The sequence below is a fragment of the Cloeon dipterum genome, chromosome 1 (assembly GCF_949628265.1).
Source record: "Cloeon dipterum chromosome 1, ieCloDipt1.1, whole genome shotgun sequence".
Lineage (NCBI taxonomy): Eukaryota > Metazoa > Arthropoda > Insecta > Ephemeroptera > Baetidae > Cloeon > Cloeon dipterum.
This window is the reverse complement of record NC_088786.1, coordinates 43,022,624-43,043,748: the sequence shown is the minus strand read 5'-3', so window position 1 is coordinate 43,043,748 and position 21,125 is coordinate 43,022,624. Positions and strand designations below refer to the sequence as shown.

The window sequence follows — 21,125 nt, the reverse complement described above, 5'->3', positions numbered from 1 at the left end:
TCAGCTGTTTCTTTCTTTTTTATTCATCAGTATCGAGATCTGCGTTGGCCGGACGCATAGTGCCGGACATGGACAGAGCAACAGCCAAGTCCAGGTTCGCCTTCGGACGAACAGGTTGGAGGCAGGAGAGAGCGAAGACGGTGCCGCGTGTGCAGCAGCAGCCTAATAATTAAACAATTTAAAAAAAATGAGAATTAATTATACCTGTATCAAAATTAGCCAATTTCATAGCCTAAAGGTTGAAGGGAATAAAAACAGCACGCTTGGGACTTGGGCGTTCGCCACGCAGCTCGAGTAGGCGGCGTAGGAACTTCGCCACCTTGGTCCTGTCCACGCATAAAATTTAACCAAAGGAGCACACGACGCCGGGGATCTCGTCTTTTTTAGATCAGGGTTAAATTGAATATCATTCTCTTCATTCGAAGCGATTCGTTCTTTAAAAAAATAATTCTACAAGGACGAGCTAATATAAATTATACCTATAATTTTTAATATTTGAAATCCCTTGATTTTCAGTCTGATTTTATTCCAAGACCTATGGCGACACTTATCAATCATAAAATAATTATAAATAACAATTATACACATTACATAAAATTTATAAAAGAAGCATTAGCGATGTTATCTTGAACTAGAGAAACCGTAGTGAGTCTTACTCGTTGCAGAGGAAGTTTAAAAAATTTGGGGAAAATGCAATTTTTTTCTCATGAGAGACGTGATTAAATTATTCTCATTTCAGAGCACGAAGATTAGACTTACAATTTTTAAAAAGGCCAGTTCTAAAACCAGCAGATTCTATGAATTCCATTAAATTTGGAGCCATGCATATAACTATATAGGATTTTTCTTGTTTATTTTAGCAATGATAAAAGATTAAATTCAAAGACTGATAACGCACCGAAAATGCTGAGAACAAGTACCTGAGGGATGGTGGCGTCGAGGTCGGCCAGGGTGAGCAGCAGGACGCAGAGGTTTCCGAGCAGTTAGGGTAACACCCTGACAGGCCTCCGCACCTCTCGTAGCATTTTACAGCCCTTTTTCAGGGTGGCGCTCGCGCCTTTCCCGGCGTGCCCGACGCAAGGTGCGCGCGGCTCGAAGGGTCTCTGGCGATCGCGGCAGTGATTATTCTCTCACACTAATTTTGCACTATCCATGTTTTCATCCTTTATCGCGCTAGGAAAAGATTAGATAATAGATATCGGAGGAAGTAATTGTTTTTTATCATTCAATTAGGCAAAATGACCAAATTTGTCGACTTGAAATTGAACACGGTTTGTTAGTTCGTGCTTTTTAAGGTCCGTTACTTATTGTGAGTAGCGCGTTACAGTAAAATAGTTTAAAAAAATAAAAAAAACACAGCTATCGTGATTGAGATTTGTTGGGGATGAATTAAATCTGACACAGTAAAAGAAGTTAAAATTTAAAAAAAGATAAAAATCGAAAGGGGTGCTATCGACCAGCGAATTTTGTTATCGAGTGTGTTGTTTGTTGGGCTGCGCGCGTGGCTATCGATGCGCGCGGAGGCGGCTGTTGGATGTGAGGCGGTGGCAGCAGCGTCGGCCGATCGATCGGCGGCGGCGGCGGGTTTAGGGGCGGCAGGCGGGCGGGCGGGCGGGCGGGCGGGGGAGGGAAGCCTCTCGCTGTGTGCCAGTCGAGTCGGGACCACAGCCGCGGCCGAACCACCCAGCCGAACGCAGCCAGCCAGCAAGCCAGCACAGAGCAAAGAAGAAGACAAGAGACGTCCTCGCACCGCCCTTTGAATGGTCAGTACCCGAACCCCGGCCGCCCTTGCTCTGTTGCCACGCGGGGCGGGGGTGCAGGCTTGTGCAAAATTTTAATTCATTTCTTTCCAGCTCTCGGAATTTTTTTTCCTCTCGTCAACGGAATGAACTGAATGCGATTTCCGAGAAGCGTTGCATGCGGGTGCAATTAATTAGTCGAGACGGTTTTCGCGGAACGGAATGCGAATGTGCAACCGGTGCATCGCGTGCTGAGAGGGTGCACGGCAGCAGGGGGTGGGTGGGTGGGTCGCGGGTGGGTCAGCGGCCGCCGCTTCTGCAACAGTGCAAAGGTCGCCTCCGACGCAGCACCTCCGAACCTCCGTCACGGACATGTGCGCCGCCACCTGCCTCACCCTCTACGTCGTGAGACACATTTTTCCTTTTTCAATCAAATATTTCCTAAAACCTATTTTACATCGCGAGTGTTTGAATAGCCGGGAATCAAGGCATAGCCGACACGAACGTGACGAAATGTTAATCAAATTATCTGCTGGCGTCGCGGTGTTAATTTGCTCGGCCGCGTCGCTTAGCTTTTCTCTTTTCTTCTCGCCTGTGCAAAGATAAAAGCAGTGCAATTTCCCAGCCCGAGAGATCATGAGTCACAAACTGTCGTTCACCGTCGTCTTGGTAAAGAGAACGTCTCTTTGTCTTTTGAATTACGATTCGTACAAATAATTGTACCTTATCGGTCAGCCCGGAGAATGGAAAACGCATGTTGTAAACACGCGCGCGCGGCTCTGGCGGCGAGTCTCAATTTGCTTTATTCGTCGCATCCGCATTAAATAAAGTGTGCGTAAACATCAGCTGACACGCGCTCGCCTTTTCGGTGCAAAACCTTGCCTGATTTCCCATTCAGAGGCACACACGCGCCGCTGTTTCCCGGCCCGATCCGAATGATCGATGCGACGAGAGCGGCGGCGAAAAAAGCGCTCGAGTGCGTGTCACGCGCCGCCGCCCGCCACCCACCCACCCACCCACCTCCCGCCGCAAAGATTGATGTTTTTCCAGATAACCGCGGCGAGCCACTCGGAAAATCTCTCTTTCAATAAAAGGACTCTTGTTCTCAGTCAATCCGACTGATTGACCCTCGTGTTTTCCCCAATGCTATCATCATTGCAGTATCCAATGGCTCAGTCAATAATAGCTTCTTTATCTCTGTTAGAAAAATTGAAACTTTTATTTCCTTTCAAAATCAAAATCAAAGCTACCGAAAGGTAAAATACAAGAAAAATCTCTACCATCTCCAACCAACTCTTAACAATTTGCTATCTGGATTTAACGTTCTAAAAAATAAATCAGAGGTTTTTATTTATTCATTTTGACAACGGCTTGTAGTTTACATCCGTCCGGTTGTTTTCTCAAGCGGAGTTTTCTGGGAGGAAAAACAGCAAGATTTTTTTTCAAACTACTTAAATGCTTAAAACGCCAATAAAATTATCAAGAAATGTTGAAAGTGTGAAGTTTCAATGTTTAAAAACGATATGATTTATGAGAAACATCGAGTGACGCGAAATCATGCAAATATTTTCAAATGTGAGTGGTGAAAAATGCAGCAATTTAACACTGACTTATCGGTTCTATGCATTTTGGGTAAAATAAAATTAACAATCAATTTTGTTCCCTCCGAAATGACCTCCGGCAGAAGTAAATATTCACTCTCTAAAATTTGTTTCGATCTGGTGTTTTGTGTTTAGATGGTGCGCGAGCTGTCGAGTTCGGGCAGCGGGAACTCTGGGTCGCGGTCGCTGGACCGGGCGCTGCAGAGCGGCTCTCCGGGCGGAAGCAGCACGTCCAGTTCGGCGTCGAGCAGTTCGCTGAGTCTGCAGGGCCGCTTCACCAGTCTGGGCGCCGCCCCCGCCGACGAGGCCCTGGCGCCGGCCTCCACCGCCTCCACCCTCTCGGTCGCACCCCCGTCCGTTTCGCCCGCCCCCTCGGCCGACCACCTGCCAGACTTCTTCCACCACAACCCTGAGCACTGCGCCGCCTCCTTCGCCGCCATCAACAAGATGCGCCAGAACTCTCAGGTACGAGTCAAAATTTCGTTTTTATTTTTTTATCTAGCAAATAAATTTTTGGAACTGAATGAGAAATTCTTCAAAGATTGTACCGCAAGTAATGAAATCATTAAAAATATTTTTCTAGGTTTATTCCATAAATTAACCTGCGGGTGCAATTAGAATGTTATCTTCAATATAAATTTTTGTGCTGAAATTGTCGGTGATTTGTGTCGCGTTCTTGAAACTTTTTCTCGTCGCAGAAATGGCGACCAGAGCAAATTGTCAGGAAAATTACGTGATTGGTGTCGCCTTGTCCTTGCCTTTCTTTTGCTGTCGGCTGGCGGGTTTCTCGCGCGCATATTTCGTAAAAAGCGACATTCGCCACGCAACCCCGGCCTTTGCCGATTTGCGACTCTGCTCTAATCCGGTTAAGAAAAGCGACGAGTCGTTTGCTCGGCCGGCGCGAAATTATTCCTCCAAGAAAACAGATTTCGATTTGGCCTTTGGCGCGGAAATGCCAGAGCGAAGGAGGGCTGCGATTGCCATTTCGCCCCGCGGCTGGCATTTCGGACATAAAATGCGCGCGCGTGACCAGCGCCGATCTCGCGCAAATATTTGCCGCCCGTCAAGCACACAGATTGATTTTCCCCTTTTAATAATTCACTCGATTCTTTTTCTCCGCTGCAGCTCTTCTCGCAACCAGAGGGCAGAATTTATTTGTTGCCTGAAAATATTATTTATTGAATTATTCCAATCGGGCCTTTCAAATAAATAAAAAAAATCTAGTTTTGTGGAAAATGTTTGGTTGTTGCAGTTGTGCGACGTGGCGCTGAAGGTGAGCGGCGAGGTGGTGCCGGCGCACAAGGTCATCCTGGCCTCGGTCAGCCCTTACTTCCACGCCATGTTCAACGGTCGGTCCTCCTTAAGAAAAGCACCTCACTCGAACTTTATTAATTTAATTATACAATATCCTGTCGGCAGACGACCTGGCCGAAAAGTCGCAGAGCGAGGTGACCCTGCACGACGTCGACCTGGCCGCGCTGCAGCTGCTGGTCGACTTCGCCTACTCGGGCCACATCCTCATCACCGAGGACAACGTGCAGATTCTGCTGCCGGCGTCCAGTTTGCTTCAGATGGCGAGCGTGCGCGAGGCGTGCTGCAAGTTTTTGATGCGCCAGCTGCACCCTTCCAACTGCCTCGGAATTCGCAGCTTCGCCGGTGAGCCACTTTCGCGCACACGATCAATCATTCTAATTTTGCTATTTTTCTGACTGCGTTGCAAATGTTTGACAGACGCGCACTCGTGCAAGGAGCTGCACCGGCGCTCGCACCGCTTCGCGCTGCAGAACTTCCAGGAGGTGATCACCACCGAAGAGTTCCTCCTGCTGCCCTTCAACGAGGCCAGTCTAAAGAATTCGAAAAAAAAAATGATAAAAAACATAATTAAATGGTTCCGTCCGCAGGTGGAGCAGCTCATCTCCAGCAACCAGCTCAACATTTCCAGCGAGGAGAAGGTGTTCCACGCCGTGCTGACCTGGGTCAAGCACGACCTGTCCGACAGGGAGCAGCACATTTCCAAGGTGGGACGCGTTTTTTTTTAATAAAAAATTAAATTGGAATTAACCAAAATTGGGTGACGCATGCAGCTGATGAAGCACGTGCGGCTGCCGCTGGTGGCGCGCGAGTTCCTGACCACGGCGGTGGACTCGGAGGCGCTGGTGCGCAAGGACGCCGAGTGCCGGGAGCTGCTGCTCGAGGCGATGAAGTACCACCTGCTGCCGGAGCAGCGGGCGGCGCTGGCCTCGAGTCGGACGCAGCAGCGGCGGCCGGACGGCGCGCGGCCCTACCTGTTCGCGGTGGGCGGCGGCAGCCTGTTCGCCATCCACAGCGAGTGCGAGTGCTACAACCCGCGCACCGACCGCTGGATGCCGGTCGCGCCCATGCTCTACCGACGCAGCCGCAGCGGCGTCACCGCCCTCGGCAGGCTGCTCTACGTCGTCGGAGGGTACGACGGCGCCACCGACCTGGCCAGCGTCGAGAGCTACAACCCGAGCCTCAACAAGTGGGCGTCGGTGACGCCGATGGGCACCAAGCGCAGCTGCCTCGGCATCTGCAGCCTCGACGGGCTGCTGTACGTGTGCGGCGGCTACGACGGCGCCTCCTGCCTCAGCAGCATGGAGCGCTACGACCCGCTCACCGGCGTCTGGAGCTCCTGCCCCGCCATGGCCACGCGCCGCCGCTACTGCCGCGTCTCGGCCCTCGGTCGGTCCGGCGTCATTTTAAATTTTTAAATAGCGCGCAGCTAACGGGTCGCTCGTTTTCAGACAAGTGCATCTACTCGCTGGGCGGCTTCGACTCGAGCAACTACCAGTCGAGCGTGGAGCGGTTCGACCCGCGCGTCGGCCGGTGGGCGCCGCTGCCCTCGATGAGCAGCCGCCGCAGCAGCTGCGGCGTCGCGGCCCTCGAGGGCAACCTCTACTGCGTCGGCGGCAACGACGGCACCATGTGCATGGCCAGCGCCGAGCGGTACAACCCCCGCAGGAACGCCTGGGAGCCCGTCGCGGGCATGCACTCGAGGAGGTTCGTCAAAATTCCCTCAACTCTCTCACTCAAGCTTAAACAGATCCTTGCTTGCTCAGATGCATGACAATTTTTTTTAATTACCCTGAAACTCTGGGGAAAGTCAATTTTATAAAATATGCTCCGACTCGACATGGCAAAATCTAAAATCTAAAAATCTAAATTCTTCTTCGACGCGAGCGGTGACATTTATTTGCCTATTTTGCCGACTTGAATTTCAGGTCGACGCACGAGGTGGTGGAGATCGACGGGTACCTGTACGCGCTGGGCGGCAACGACGGCAGCTCGAGCCTCAACTCGGTGGAGCGGTACGAGCCGCGGCTCAACAAGTGGACCATCGTGACCTCGATGCTGACGCGGCGCTCGAGCGTGGGCGCCGGCGTGCTCGACTGCTGCAATTTGGAGAAGACGCTGACCGGCACGGCGACCAAGAGCGTCGTCTAACTACGCACTCTCCTCACGCCGCTCGGCCGTGGGGACCAAGCTGCTGCCGCCATCGTCAGGACCACCCCATTCTAAATCTCAAGAGAGCCACGCGACACGCACGTTCTCAAACGCAACCAATGTGATTTTCGAGTCTCTCTGTTCTCACGAGAGGACGTCCTCGCGCGACAACACTGCCAAACATGCAAACAAACCGATCTCGTTTTCGGAATACAACTTTTAATTTTATTACTACTCTCGTCACAGCCATATCTGCACACACACACACAGAGAAGGAGGGAAATAAATTCCGTGGAAAGGGCGAAACCTTGGCTGTGATACCAAAATACCATTATTTAATAATCTCTCGCGTATTCTTATTAATTTGTAAACTTGCCATCTGCGAATAAATGCGCGTGTATTGTTAATGGAATATTGTGTGATATGCATTTTAAAACTTTTCAAGCTGCGTGTGAACTACGGTATTTATTTTCGGGACCATCATTTTCTTACTATTGAAAGCATCGCTTCAAATTCAAAATTAAATGCACAAATTCGCGTAGCGTAACAAGCAACCACCACACATTGAACAACAACAATTAATCGTCCCTCTCACTCAACGGTAAATTTAGTCTGTCCTAGTCTTCTGCTCTTGCTCCCTCTGTCCACCGTTCCCTGCAAAAACAGACACTTTAGGATGCGCACCAATTGTCTCGCGCCGCGCCGCGCCACAGCCCAAAAATTAGCAAAAGTAAACCCCGCCCGCCCGCCCGCCCGATAATCTGTCTCGTAGTGAGTGTATTTGTCGCAACACAAGCGGATGGAAATGCAAATAAAATGGAGAATAAAACCAAGTACAGAGTTTCTTTTGTTTTCTTCTGCGAATGGAAAGAGGAGGGGCTTGCCGTACCTCCGAGAGGGACTAATTAATCGCCAGCCACGCTGCGGGCCGTTTGCTCACTTATCTGTCCTAAGGACAAGCTGCCAATGTCCTTGCCATCTACAAAACAAGAGAACAGGTGCTCGATTTTACTCTGCGTGGCGGCCAGTCAAACTCAAGAGAGAAAGAAAGAAACAAAAGAGAGAGTGTCGTGGTCAATAGGGCGAACCGGTTTATTGGGCCAGCGATACACGTTAATTAAAAAATAATAGATAACGGGTCCGCGCGACAGGCAAATTTGGACTCGATCGCCTCGCCGCGGACACTACACTAGAACTTTCTTTTCTTTTCGTTTGTACAAAATGCGAAATTATTTCTTCTTGCCTTTGAGCAGCTTGTCCGACGACTCGTCGAACGCAGGGTCGTTCAGGTTCAGCATCAGATTGTTGGCACTCAGGTAGACGCGGTTTTGCGACTGCGCGATCTGAGCAAACAAATAAAAATAAATTAATTCAATTCGGATAGACCGATAGGAGAAAACGCACCGTCCTGGCGATCGACTGCGACGCGCGGATCTTCCTCAGCTTCAGGTAGCCAGGGTTCACCGAAATCGCCTCTCCCAAGTGAATAGGCTGTCAAGGAAAATGCATTTTGGCACAATAATTGTTTCAACGATTAACCTCGGAAAGGCCTCAGATTACTAAAGAGAAATCACTCAGTGGCGAGGGGCGCGGGTCCGGCAGGGCCTGGCCCTTTGCAAGCTCAAGGGATGTCCGCCTTGGAGGTTGGAGGTGCTCGGCGCCAGGACTAATGGCGCCGGGCTCGGTTTTATAACTGACTTTGGAACGCAAGGCGGCGTCGCTGTCCTGCCGGGTTTACAGAGCCGACGAATGCTTCACGCCGGCGCCAAGATTGCGGCAAGAGGGCCTCGGAACCTGCCGAGTCGCGGACCAGCGCCCCTTCCCCACCCTTTCATACAAATTTTTCATCACGGGCCGGCCCCCTCTCTGCCACCGGCCGCAGAGGAGGCTTTGAGTGTCGATTTTGTGGAAAAGGATATCATTTGCGCGGCTTCCGCCTCGCCCTCGGCCTGCACGATCTTCTGCTGCTTCTCCTGGACGGCGCGCTCGACGACGAAGGCCGCCCGCTGCGCCTCCTGCTGGGCCACCTGCTTGGCCTCGACGGCCTGCGTGTACTCCTTGCCGAAGCTCAGCTCGGTGATGGACACGTCGTCCAGGATGATGTTGAAGTCGCGCGCCCGCTCGGTCAACTCGCGCCGCACCAGCAGCGACACCTGCTGACGCAGCGTGATCAGCTGCGACGCGTTGAACTTGGCCACCACGCTCTTCAGCACTTCGTTGCAGATCGACGGCAGCACCTGTCGCAATTTTAAATAGTCAATTAGGTTCAAGTCTCTTTTAAAATAAAACCAGGACTGTATAATTTAAAGACAAAGGTCAAAGGTGCGCACCTTCTCGTCGTAGTCGAGGCCTAGCTGTCGGTACATGGAAGGCAGGGCGACCGAGTCCGGTCTGGAAAGCACTCGCAGCGAAATGTTGACCATCTGCAGGTCCTTGCTACCCGTCGGCGACGAGATCTTGCGGGGACGTGACCTGACAAAACATTACGTAATCGAAATTAAAGGGCAGGAGGAATATTTTTGGCGATTTTAGCGCACCTAATGTCGTAGATGATGGGGTACTGGAACCAAGGGATCCTGAAGTGCATGCCCTCGGCGAAAACGTCGTTTTGCACGCCGCCGATGCGGCTGAAAATGATGGCCCTGTGGCCGCCCTCCACTGCGGAATTGAACAAAATATTGAGAAAACTGATCGAGTTTAGTCGGCGGTGCGAGCTAACCTGTGAAAAGGGACTGGCTGATCCCGTAGGCCCCCGCGGCGGCCAGGCCCACCAGTTTGAGCGCCGTGCCCAAGCCCTTGGGGCCGCCTTTGCCGAACTTGCCCGCCAGGTCGTTCAGTTTGCTCTGCGCCATGCCGATAAATGCGGAGGAATGCCCAAAAAGAGTGATGTAATCAAATCAATTTGGCCGAGCACGCCGGCTGATTCTCGGTTCTCGGCCAATCGGTTTGGTGGAGATTGCGATTTTACTACCGAGAAAAATTGATAACCGGTTTATTTACTAATACCAATGCTTCAGTATGTAAAAATAACTGGATGTAAAACCGGTAGAGAAAAAACGAGGGTAAAAACTGGCGTTTTAAAAAGTATACCGGTTTTATTTTAAATTTTATTTCGTTGGGAATTCAGATTTTTGGCCTGAAAAACATTAAAATATTTAAAAACCTGAATTTAAATAAATTTAAATGCAAAATTTTAACCCGTTTGGACTGAAACTGCAGCGTTTTAGTCTTTCTCGGAAATGCGGTGCAGTAAAAAACCGGTATTTCCTTGGTAATAAAGATGGCTGCCGGTGAAACAGACGGGTAAAAGCACGAGGGCGGTGGGCGGTCCAAGGCCACGACTGACGGCAGCGGCAACCGGTTGAATCCTTGTTTTGACTTGTCCAGAGTGGATTTGGCGCGTAGAGCGTCCATCCGTGTCTGCAGATCGGCGAAACATGTCCAAGAGCAAGTGGCCGTGGGCCAAGGAGGTGAAGGGCGTGGACGACGTTCGGCCGACGCACCTCGAGGACGCATACTGCCTCGTCTCGAAGCCGTGCAACCGCGGGTGAGTGTTTTTCCCTGTCGATCGGACACCCAGATTGTTTTTACTCGGTTTTCGGACGCTGGCAGCAAGCACCGGCCGTGCAAGTACAACCCGCGGTGCGTGGACGTGGTGCTCGAGCGTCACTGGGCCAGGGACGAGCCGCCGCGCTCCAAAACGCAGACGCGCCTCAAGGACGACAAGGTGCGCTTCGCAGGACTGAAGAACGCCGGCGCCCTGTGCTACTGCAACGTCTTCCTCCAGCTCTGGTTCCACAACCCGCACTTCAGGTGCCGCGGCCCCTGCTTTTACCCTTTTTATCGAATTGATCGAAATTTTGGTCTCGCAGAGACGCCATCTACAAGTGGCACCCTGTGGAGGACGGCGAGATGACGGCCGAGGAATTCGTGTCTAGCGAGCTGTACGTGCCGCCGGCGCACTCGATCATCGGCCAGCTGCAGCTCATCCTCGCCGAGATGGAGTTTGGAAACTCAAAGTGAATTCGCTCAGAAATTATAAAATTTGTTGGTTTTGATTTATTGTTTTTTTTTTTTTGTGGCCAGCGTGGTGGACCCGATCGCGCTGGCCGAGGCGTTGAACCTGAACCAGACGGCGCACCAGGACCCGCAGGAGTTCGCGACGCTGTTCCTCAACTGCAGGAGCTACATCGCGGACAACATCACGCACAAGCTGCTGATGACCGAGTACCACTCCGTCATCAGGTTCGGTTAATTTTAAAAAGCGCGAATCGCAATAATCAAGGTTCGGACAGGTGCAACGAGTGCGGCCAGGCCAACACGACCAGCAACTCGATGCTCAACTTTGAGCTGCCGCTGTCGGCCAAGAAGCAGACCGTGTCCGAGATCATCAAGCAGACGATGGACGGCGAGACGCTGGACGGTGACAACCAGTACTTCTGCACGCGCTGCGCCAAAAAGTGCGACGCCCTCAAGAAGCTCGAGTTCACCAAGCTGCCGCCGACGTTCATGGTGCAGGTGCTGCGCTCCGAGTTCAACAGGGAAAAGAACCAAATCACCAAGCTGAAAACGTTCCTGGAAATCCCGCAGCAGCTGGAGCTGGGCGCGTTCGCTGCCAAGGACGCGCCCCTGTCGCACTCGTCCTACAAGCTGAGCGCCGTCGTCGTCCACCTCGGCACGGAGGTCTCTGGCGGACACTACATTGGTGCGTGGCGTCGCTAAAGCCCTTATTAAATTTATATTTATTTCCTTGCTGTGTGTTGCAGTGAACATCAGGGACGCCAAGAGCGGCAAGTGGTTCTCCTTCAACGACGTCAGCGTGGAAAACATGAACAAAGACTGCTTAGGTCGGTTTTTCGCAGATTTGATTTTAATTTTGTTACTAAACAACGCTGTTTGTGTTTGTTCAGTGGAGGGCGCGAAGAGCTGCAAGGCGAGCAAGGTGGAGGCGGACTCGCTGCTGTCCAACATCGCCTACCTGGTCGTGTACGACTCGGTGGCGGCGGCGAGCGTCGAGCCCGAGCTGCCGGCGTGGCTGCTGCCGGTGATCGAAACGCGCAACCGCGAGCTGGAGCTGTCCGAGGGGCTGCTGGCGTCCGAGGAGCTGCAGCGCACCACCCAGTGGCAGAGCAACAAGGAGTACATGACACACATGCAGCAGATCATCGGCGCCAAGACGCACAACGCAGAGTTCGTGCCGCTCAAGTGGCTGTGTGCGTGGGCCGAACACCCGCAGACCAAAACCAAGATCGACAACGAGCCCTTCCTCTGCCCGCACAAGCGGCTCGCCTTCACCAAGGTCTGCGCCACCAGGCTCGTCAGCACAAATGCGGTAAGTCGCAGTTACGCAAAACCTTTTTCTGCCAATTTTAAAGGACGATTAGCCCAAAAACGAGTTTTATTGATCTGATCGGGCCGCGCCGAGCCAGCCGATCCTGTTTTACTTTTATCATTTTTTCATTTCACGCGCTTTAAGTTTCATATGTACGTGCCCTAAATTAAAAATTTTCGCGCCGTTCTGTTTCATGGATATTGTTTCTCAAGTATTTCGATTACGGTGTTTTTTTGCGTTAGTTGCAACTTTATGAAACTCGCAACCAGGGTTTGCGAAACCGCATTTTTTTCGGAAAAAAAACACCAATGCATAGCAAACACTATATTTGGCGTGTTTTCCGCAATTTACCGCAAACACGTGTATTTTTATTGAAGATCAAAAATTCTCATGATGATTAACCATAGGTAGGGATTTTACAAAATTATTTATTTTAACTATTCGATTCTTCGATAATCGTAATTTTCCAAAATTTCAATAGATTTTTATGGCGCGAAATATGACTTTTTTCGTAGTTAAATTTAGTTTTTTCCAGCTGTTTTTTTTTTGCGAATTGTAAAATTGGTGAACCCTGCTCGCAACGTGTTGTTTTTCCAATATGAAAACCGATTTCAACCCAATTCACTTCTTGTATCTGAAAACTAATATTTACTAAAATGTAAACGTAAGTGTTTACAATATTGAAAGAAAAAAACACAGATGTAATACATAAAACTTAATTAATTTTGCTTCGTCGATCTTTTGGTGAAACCATGGGGCTTTTTACTGATTTTATATTTTTCGTCATCCACCATCAAGAGAATTTTTGTTTTTAAATAAAGTGTTTCGGGGAAAAAATGCGCAAAATTGCTAAAAACCACGCAAAAATAGCGATTTTTGTTATTAAGTTTTTTTTTCGGAAAAATTGGGTTTTTGCAATCTCTGCAGTTTACAGCGTGTTACACCTATAAATTGTGAGTCGCGACTTTTGAGTTATGCGGTCTTAAACAACACACGAGCCGACGAAATTTTGCCAGTCAGCTGCCGACGTCTGTATTGACCGGAATGCCAGCCGCCGATCAAAATGTCAAAGATGTCTAGATTGGTTCGAAATTGGTCTCAAAAACCGCGCTGTTAATTTGCGCACAGTCTGTTGGCTTTTGAATATGTTTGTTTAACCTGGGCTGGCTTCGACCTGATTAGTAGAATTATTTTTCTATTTGAAAATTAGGATACATTTTGCGAAGCGAGCTAAAAATTATTGCGCTTAGGCGGAGGAGCTGTTCGAGATGTACGGCGGAGGTCCGCGGCTGGCGCTGAAGCAGAGCCTGTGCCACGAGTGCGTGGCGGCGCACTGCAATTTGCTGCAGCTGAACGAGAGGCTGGAGAAGGACGCCAAGTGGGTGTCGCAGGACGTGAAGCGGCCCGGCGCGCCCGCCTTCTGGGTCAGCAAGAGCGGCTTCGCGCGCTGGAAGGGCCTCGCCAGGGCCAGGATCGAGTGCCGCCTCGCCGAGTGCGAGGACAAGGACGAAAAGGAGGACAAGGAGGAGAGCGGCGACGACGCGGACAAGCCCCAGCCCGTCCAGCCCGCGCAGGTGCCTCCGCCGGCCCCGTCCACCGACGAGCCCGACCCCAGCACCTTCGTCTTCAACTCGGATCTGCTCTGCCAGCACGGTCAGTCCTTTTTCCATTTCTCTTGGCACACGTACGGTGGTACAAATTTCTCGATTGGACGAGACATTTTAAGAAAATGGATCGTAACTACAAAATCGGTTTAAAATTGCTTATTTTAGCTGGAATTTGGTTTGTAGACACTGTTCGATTATCCTAAACGATCGGTGGGTCTTTATCGACGTTCCAGTAGAAATTTAAAATTTCCCACTAGGCTTAGTAAGTTTTTAATAGTTAAAAACTAAACGTAATTCTGAAAGCTGATGGAAGTCTTCTATTTTACATTCAGGTCAAAATAATTTTACATTATTCTTTAAATCAGTGTTTAAAATTTTATAAAATTAAAAAAATCGTTTAGAATTTTTCAGACATTAATTAATCATGAATCTATTAATTAAAGATAATCACGATTCAATGAAAACTGGTTTTAAAATTCGATTTTGAATGATTTCTAATTTTAAATCGCCTTGGGATATTTGTTAACACGTGAAATGTGTGTCCGAGTTAGCAAAAGAACCTTAAATTGGCAGGATCGAATTGAGAAAAATTAGAACAAAGCAAAAAATAAAACAGTTATTCTTGGATAATTCGCTAAAATTTTGGTTGGTTCGTGCCGAAGTGACTTCTAAAGTGTATTGCTCGTGTTTTTTAGTCTCATTACGTAATAACACAATGGAGCAGGCCTGTAAAAACGAATTAATTGTTGGTCCGAAAGGAGAAAAATTTCAACCTGCAATAATTTTAACGATTGAAAACTGACGGCTCCTCTCAATAAAAATTGGTTTGATTGTTATGTAACTGAAACGTGAAACGTCAAAAATTTGTCGGCTCTCATTTGACGTCGGCAGTAATAATTCAAACTCGAAACAGCTTGCTCCTGTGAGTAAAATACTCGAGTAGTGTACTTAATTCTCTTTAATCTTATCCAAGGTAAATTAACACAATATTTATAACCAATATTTGATATCGGGTCACGCACTCTCGCGGCTAATCTCACTTTCAGGCTCACTCTCTTAATTCGGGGGGAAAATCAACAGTTCGGAGGGTGGTTTTAAATCTGGGAAATGGTGACGTTGATGCCGAGGTTTCCGTGGTCGGAAAAGAGCTTGGCGATGCTCGGGTCGAAGACGAGGCAGTCCGAGTGGTTGATGGCGGCGGCGACGCCCTCGTGGATGGAGCGCGGCGCCGCCTCGTAGGTCAGCTTGCGCTTGTTGCCGTTCAGCTCGAGTTTGTAGGCGAAGTTCTTGGCCTCTTTCGGAGAGCCGACGATCTGCACGACCGCGAAGAACTGCGGATGCCCCTCAAACTTTTCCTGCTTCTCCAGGATCAGCATGAAGTTGTGTCCGTAGCACGTCTGCATCATCACCCAGTCGACGGCGCCTGAGATTCAAACAGAATTTTTATGTATCAAAAGAGACGAGATAAAAAGCGGACCTGGCAGGTTGATGTCGGTGGCGAGGAAGACGATGTCCTCGCCCGTCAGGTTGGTGATGGACTTGTGCGCGGCCAGCAGGTGCGGCATGACCTGCTCGAGCGGGCCCTGCCACTTGCACGAGGCGCCCGGACACGGACAGCTGTACGGCCGGAACGGACACTGCTCCTCGTGCTCGGCCTTGTCGCCGCACGCCAGGCTCAACGCGCACCCGCTCGCGTTGTACTTGCACGTGAACTTGAGCGTGTTGGCCACCTGTCCAGATAAGGAATCAGAATTTTTTTGTCAAGAGATTAAGAGACCGCGGGGACCTGCTCCATGGCGAGGTTGCGGATGTTGCCGAGCGGCGCTCGGCACGTCGGACAGCAGTTGAGCTTGGGCCGGCAGTTGGAGCAGACGAGGTGGCCGCTCTGGCACTGCAGGATGGGCGGCAGCACGTAGTCGAAGCACACTGGACACTCGAGCAGGCTGGCCAGGTCGGACGAGTCGCCTCCGCCGCCGCTGCTGCTGCCGCCGCCGCTCGACATCTTGTTCCTCTTGCGCTGCTGCTCGGCTCGAGGAGGGCTGCTCGCCCGCTTTCTCATCGGCCAACCCTTCTGCCCAGGGCCGACCCGCGGAGGAAAAGACACTCGGCGACTCCTCAATTCACGGCTGAACCTCCATCTCGCAATTCTCACTGCTCGCAGGCGTAAACAACGACTTGCGTCACTCCTCCTGACACACATTTCGATACTATCGCCCGAATCGCGCCGACCAGTCGAGAATTAGAACGCGGCGAACGCCGGCCCACCGACCACTATCATAATCGATCGATCTGTCACGCAAATTGCGCCCAAAGTAGCAGCTGGCACGCACTTTCACTGCTGGCCGCTCGCGACCGTAGCCGACGCCATGTTGAAACAGAGTTCTGTGCCATTCCTGTGATTTTCGCGCCCACCAACATGGCGGCTCCACCGATCTTTTGTTCGTCTCGCTACTCCAATCCAAATCCACAGCACGTATACTAGTTGGTTTTGTTATTACTAGATGGCGTACGCGCTGAGGATTCGCGGTATTAACAATAATATTCGCAATCATGAATTCTTTGGTGAATTTTACACATAATTTTGTAATTTTTGCAATTATAACTATTTCGTACTCCATATGTATATACCTGGAAATAACCGCAAAACTTGGCAGCAATGTTTAAGCAGATCTTGATTAGATAAGTATTGCCGCATATCGCTTACTTCTGAAAGAATTTTGTTCCGCGAATTTCTAGAACCATGCGGTGTCCAACACTGAAAAAGATTACAACTGAAGATACGGAAAGTATCGAGGATTTGGGTTGGCAATGGACAACTTTGAAATTATTATGAATTGTTGGACTACACAGTTAGCAGATCTTCACATTGTTATGCACACACCCTCCTTAAATTTTAGTTTGAACATTTCTATCTGAAAAATGTGCAGTACCATAATCAAATTAAGAACGAGAAGCCGCAGTGAAATTTCAAGATTTTTCCATATATCTCGAATGGATTGACACTGATTTTGATTCCCCCCGTCGCAATTTATCTACGGTGTGCGTATTACTAGGTAAATTATTCTTCTGGGGAAATAAATCCTGATTTTTAACATGGAGATGTGTTCTCTGCTTGATTTACGTTCGTTCTTTATCTTCAGAGCAGATTTTCATGCTTCTTTAAACTGCAAAGTGAGTAAATTTTAGGTCTTTCCCAATCTTCAGAGCATATTAAAGACGAAAATATTGTTTTTAGAATTTTATCAGTGCTGATCCTATCAAAGATTTGTTGTTAGTCAAGCCCAATTTTGCCATTGTTGGTAGCCTTTGTTGTCACCTATATTCCAAAAAATGCAAGATTTTTTACATAAAAATTTATTTTTCTTCCTATTTCTTTCGATATTTGTTAAAAAAATGAGGGTAGACAGAACCGGGATAGTAAAATAAATTGTTAGGTGCCCGCACAGTTGGCACTTGTTTTTGTTGAAAATGGTTTGTTTGATTCCGTGTTTGCAGGCGGTTTCACGACGAACGAGAACGTGCGGCGTCTAGTCTCGGCGGAGGTGTTTGAGCGGCTGCGGGCGTACCTTCCGGACGCGCTGGAGCTGCCGCAGGACGCGGCCACCTGCAAGAGTTGCCAGGTGAGCTTTTAGCTTGGGACTTGGGGGTGTCGGACGGCGAGTGTGACCCGTGTGCTTGGTTGGGCAGGAGGTCGACCTGCTGGCCAGCAAGCGGCAGGTGCAGCTGGAGGAGGTGGCGCGGCAGCTCAGGGAGAAGGTGCCGGCGCTGCTGTCCTTCCCGAACGCCACCAACCCCAACAACAAACACGTCGCCTACGAGACGCGCGCCAGCAGGCCGGACACCCTGTTCGTCGTCAGCTTCGACTTTGTGCTCGAGCTCAGCAGGTTCGCCAGGTGAGTCCTTGTTCGAATTTCTAATTTGTGGTTTTCGTCGCAAAATTTGCAATGGGCAAGTGGCTGCCGAATGTAACAGAGAATTTCTCGATGCTGCTGGGCAACCGTGCGCGCGATCAGGTCAGATTCGGCGTGTCTGCTGGGCTCAGGGGCCGAGCGAGTGGTGGAATGCGTTCGTGGAATCGGCCGATGCTTATCCCGCGCGTTGAAATTTATTAATTAACACCGAAGCTCGGCCGGCGCTGCAGCAAGTATCGCGCGCCGATCTGTCGTGGGTGTCTGTCTGTCGCCTGGCGCCGCCGCCGCCGCCGATACCATCGACACGCGTTCCCGAAGGCTTAATTAGCGAGCCAGCCAGCTTCCAGCCTCCACCTGCCACCTTTTCGCACCTCCAAAGTACTCGCGTCTTACAAAGCCATTGCAATGCCAAAATTAGGCATTTCGTTATTCTCCAATGACTTTGAAGCTCGCTGGTAATATGGGTAGTGTTGTCGCTTAAAACTGATTTTTCTTAAAGTGGTTTTACATTGTTTTGTTAAATGAATGTGTTCTTGAAATATGGCTGGTCAAACTTTACAATTTTTTAAACTTTTCCAAGTCCCTCCGATTTACGCTAAATAGATTTATTTCAAATATCATCGGCCCTGAAAAATCTGGCGTGTGTTTCATGGTCTTTTTTTACTATAAAATACCATTTTTTGCAAACTCTGCCTTTTGAAGGGATGTAACAGATTGTAGCTCGGCGTTTTGAGGTGCAAAGCCTGGTGATTTGTGAAGGAGGAAATAAAATTGAGTGTGTGAAGTGGAGAAGCAGAAAGAGGAACAGCAGCGAGGGGAGCGTTGGCCGCGCTCCAGCCTCGAGACGTGGACAATTTCTTCGCGTGTCTGTCGCTCGAGTTAATTAAATGGTTGTTTGCTCGCGCCGATGTATCAGATAAGCGGTCGGTCGGTCGGTTCGTCCGCCCGTCCGTCCGTTGGTGCGGGGCCGAGCTAAAAGCCAAGCCAAGATAGGCGCCGGCTCATTTCCCTAAAGTCTGCTGAAACGGAGAAAGTCTACTGCTGTGCGCGGTATCGGGCCCATTTGTCTTTCCACTTATGAATTTACCGACCGCAATAACGCAGCGAGCGCGCGTGCAGTGTCCACTCGATTTATGGGCTCGGCCCCTCGTCCACTCGCCCGCCAGCCCTCATTATTGCATTTTTCGCCCTTTCGCAGCGCGCAACATGAATCACCGCTCACTTTAATAAATCTCGGCCGGACCCGGCGGACCCGCACCCACACCGCCGACCTGAGAATAAAATTAAAGCCCAAATCGAATAAACGGCGATCAAAGCAATTTTTCCAGCACGTTCCACACGTCTTCAGCTTTCAATATTTTCAATTCTAATTTTTTATATTAAATATAATCAGGGCAGTTTGGATGAAATGCGTCTATAATTTTCGCCAGCCTTGATTTTTTATTAAAATGCCTTTTGCTCCTGATCATTAGGAGGCACGATTGCATTTCCTTGCTCTGGACTGTTTTACTCTTGAATTTATTTTTGTGCATTGCATGTCTGCGTCTTCAAATCCATCTAAATTTTGTGTCCTAAAACCATCTTGCCCCTGTTGGAGACAGATCAGTAAAAGAAAGCAAGAGCGAGTTATTAAATACTGATCAGGGTGATCGATCGGTGGAATGGCATAAATTTGCACGAGTGGACAGTAGTTTTAATTTGGCGAAGAAATTGGGGCTGACCGCTGCATGGATCCATTTGTCATCGCGTGGCGGGAGAAAAAGGCCGGTCACTTTTAATAAGAGTAAACAAACAGAGCAGCGAGTTATAAAGCTAAAAGGGTGGCTCGGCGTACATATGTAGGGTGGCTCGGCGGCGATAAATAAAGAAGCCAGCCGAGTCTGTCGAGTCTGTCGTCTGTGCAGCCAGCGCCGCGGGGGTGACACACACACACACACACACACGCGCGACGCGAACGGGCCAAGGAAGGCAGTGATGCATGGTCGGCACCCTCTCCTCTCCTCTCCTCTCCTTGAAGACGTCGCCCATGAATTATTGCGCCCTGCAGCACCCTCCGCCCCCGCCGCCCACCCCCCGCACATAAATCATTAGCCGGCCGAGCTCGCGAAAAGAGCCACCCTGCCTGCCTGCCACCCACCCTTCCACCCTGCCAGCCCAGCCACCCTGCCACCATTTTTCCCGCCATCTGTTACTCGCGTCGCAAATTTCTTTCCTCCAGCCACTGCATCAATTCATGCCCCAGAAACAACACACTCGCCCACCCTCCGATCAAATCTGGTTCACGTGCATTCCCGATGAGAAAAAAACTTGCACAAAAATCAATTTATTTATTTTTTTCTCAAAAATCACTCAATCTCAAATTGTAATTACACGTTTCCTTAATTGAATCAGCAATTTTCATCCAAGCCATTCTAAGGCTATGAACGGTTTCAAAATACATATTTGAAACATTAGGAAAAGCAATAATTGAAGAGAATTTAAAGAAATTCCACGATGAGAATCAAATCGGGGGAAAAGTGAAAATAAAAGATATTTATGGATGTTTAAATCGTTTTCTAATTAGTGAAAGAAAAGTAAATTCAGTCAACAACATCACCATTGATTGTCCCAAATATATTTGGAATGCAAGCCAAATAAATGAATTAAAGTTATTTGACGAGGGGGTGGAGGGTGGAGGAAGCACGAATTTAATGGGGAATCAATTTGAGTGGGAGCAGGAAGAGTGAGTGCGGTCGGTCGGTCGGACGCGATGAATTTAAATGGTGGTGCAAATTGGGATTCAATGATAAATCGATTAATGAAAGGAGCAGCTGATGGGGAGGCGTGCTCGCTCGCTCGCTCGCCCGCTCGCGGCAGCTGCTTTCCTTTTTGCCGCGCGCGCGAATTTCGTGAGGCGGCGGCAGTGGCAGGGTGAGTGCGCGGGGGCCGCGATTAAAAGCGCATTTGTCACTTTTCATAAGTGAAATCCGATCTCGGAGAAAAAGCTAATTGCACATTAATTCCGGCTTTTTCTTTTGAGCGCGGCTGCTGCGTTTGAAGTCGGAGGCGCTTTGCACATACGCGAAACTGCCCCTTCCGCGCGCGCTCTCGCATGTCAGAGCAAACACGCTAATTGAGAAAACAAAGCGAGCCAGCTTGTTTATTTTGATATACGCGGGTGCATTTTAATTATTCGGCCCGACGGGGATTTGGCCTGCCAGCCGGCCGGCCGGCTCAACCCTTTGAGACGCGAAAAACGCTCCGAAACACACACACACGTGTTTGCCTTGTCCGCCGCGTGTTTCTCCTTGTTTGTCCTCTTCTCCGCTCTGCTCTTCTCTTCTCTTGACGGCACAAAGCACGCATGCTAATCTGCGGCGCGGCCGAAAGAAGCCCAGATTAACTTTCCCTTCGGCCAAAAACTCATTTGTATTCGTCACTTGTCCGCTCTATCTGACACACACGCACTCACGCACACACTCGCAAAACATTTT

The 21,125-nt window shown here is 49.6% G+C and overlaps 4 protein-coding genes across 8 annotated transcripts in view; 2 read left to right on the top strand and 2 right to left on the bottom strand.

Annotated features, from left to right (window-relative positions):
- The first annotated feature begins 1,604 nt into the window (after nt 1-1,604).
- LOC135933919 (kelch-like protein 17) lies at nt 1,605-7,623 on the top strand. Of its 3 annotated transcripts, XM_065475333.1 has the most exons (10): nt 1,635-1,763; nt 1,854-2,144; nt 3,476-3,805; nt 4,593-4,689; nt 4,760-4,996; nt 5,072-5,178; nt 5,242-5,358; nt 5,425-6,040; nt 6,103-6,358; nt 6,580-7,623. In XM_065475333.1, the coding sequence occupies exons 2-10, from the start codon at nt 2,112-2,114 to the stop codon at nt 6,800-6,802; spliced, it is 2,016 nt and encodes a 671-aa protein (XP_065331405.1). In that variant the 5' UTR covers nt 1,635-1,763; nt 1,854-2,111; the 3' UTR covers nt 6,803-7,623. The 3 variants fall into 3 exon arrangements, with proteins under 3 accessions (XP_065331407.1, XP_065331405.1, XP_065331406.1); XM_065475335.1 differs by lacking the exon at nt 1,854-2,144 and having other exon boundaries at nt 1,605-1,763; XM_065475334.1 differs by lacking the exons at nt 1,635-1,763; nt 1,854-2,144 and adding an exon at nt 2,203-2,408.
- Nucleotides 7,248-9,765, bottom strand: Phb2 (prohibitin 2). Of its 2 annotated transcripts, XM_065475338.1 has the most exons (8): nt 9,522-9,765; nt 9,340-9,460; nt 9,133-9,274; nt 8,722-9,039; nt 8,207-8,284; nt 8,046-8,145; nt 7,692-7,781; nt 7,248-7,456 (listed from the first exon to the last, which is right to left on the bottom strand). In XM_065475338.1, the coding sequence occupies exons 1-7, from the start codon at nt 9,652-9,654 to the stop codon at nt 7,708-7,710; spliced, it is 966 nt and encodes a 321-aa protein (XP_065331410.1). In that variant the 5' UTR covers nt 9,655-9,765; the 3' UTR covers nt 7,248-7,456; nt 7,692-7,707. The 2 variants fall into 2 exon arrangements, with proteins under 2 accessions (XP_065331410.1, XP_065331411.1); XM_065475339.1 differs by lacking the exon at nt 7,692-7,781.
- Nucleotides 9,766-10,124: 359 nt separating this feature from the next.
- The window catches only part of LOC135944229 (ubiquitin carboxyl-terminal hydrolase 48-like), a 39,212-nt gene continuing 28,211 nt past the window's right edge, over nt 10,125-21,125 (top strand). The window contains exons 1-10 of one of the 2 annotated variants that reach the window (XM_065491054.1): nt 10,125-10,349; nt 10,415-10,615; nt 10,675-10,821; nt 10,889-11,047; nt 11,098-11,507; nt 11,569-11,649; nt 11,713-12,134; nt 13,385-13,787; nt 17,237-17,361; nt 17,429-17,634. In XM_065491054.1, coding sequence (XP_065347126.1) covers nt 10,240-10,349; nt 10,415-10,615; nt 10,675-10,821; nt 10,889-11,047; nt 11,098-11,507; nt 11,569-11,649; nt 11,713-12,134; nt 13,385-13,787; nt 17,237-17,361; nt 17,429-17,634 — 2,264 coding nt within the window. In that variant the 5' untranslated portion in view covers nt 10,125-10,239. The remainder of the gene's footprint in view (nt 10,350-10,414; nt 10,616-10,674; nt 10,822-10,888; nt 11,048-11,097; nt 11,508-11,568; nt 11,650-11,712; nt 12,135-13,384; nt 13,788-17,236; nt 17,362-17,428; nt 17,635-21,125) is intronic. The other variant, XM_065491046.1, reaches the window with a different exon arrangement.
- Nucleotides 14,682-15,977, bottom strand: LOC135944296 (E3 ubiquitin-protein ligase Siah1-like). The gene is made up of 3 exons (XM_065491147.1): nt 15,528-15,977; nt 15,219-15,471; nt 14,682-15,164 (listed from the first exon to the last, which is right to left on the bottom strand). Exons 1-3 carry the CDS (start codon nt 15,939-15,941, stop codon nt 14,836-14,838), a joined length of 996 nt encoding a protein of 331 aa, XP_065347219.1. The 5' UTR covers nt 15,942-15,977; the 3' UTR covers nt 14,682-14,835.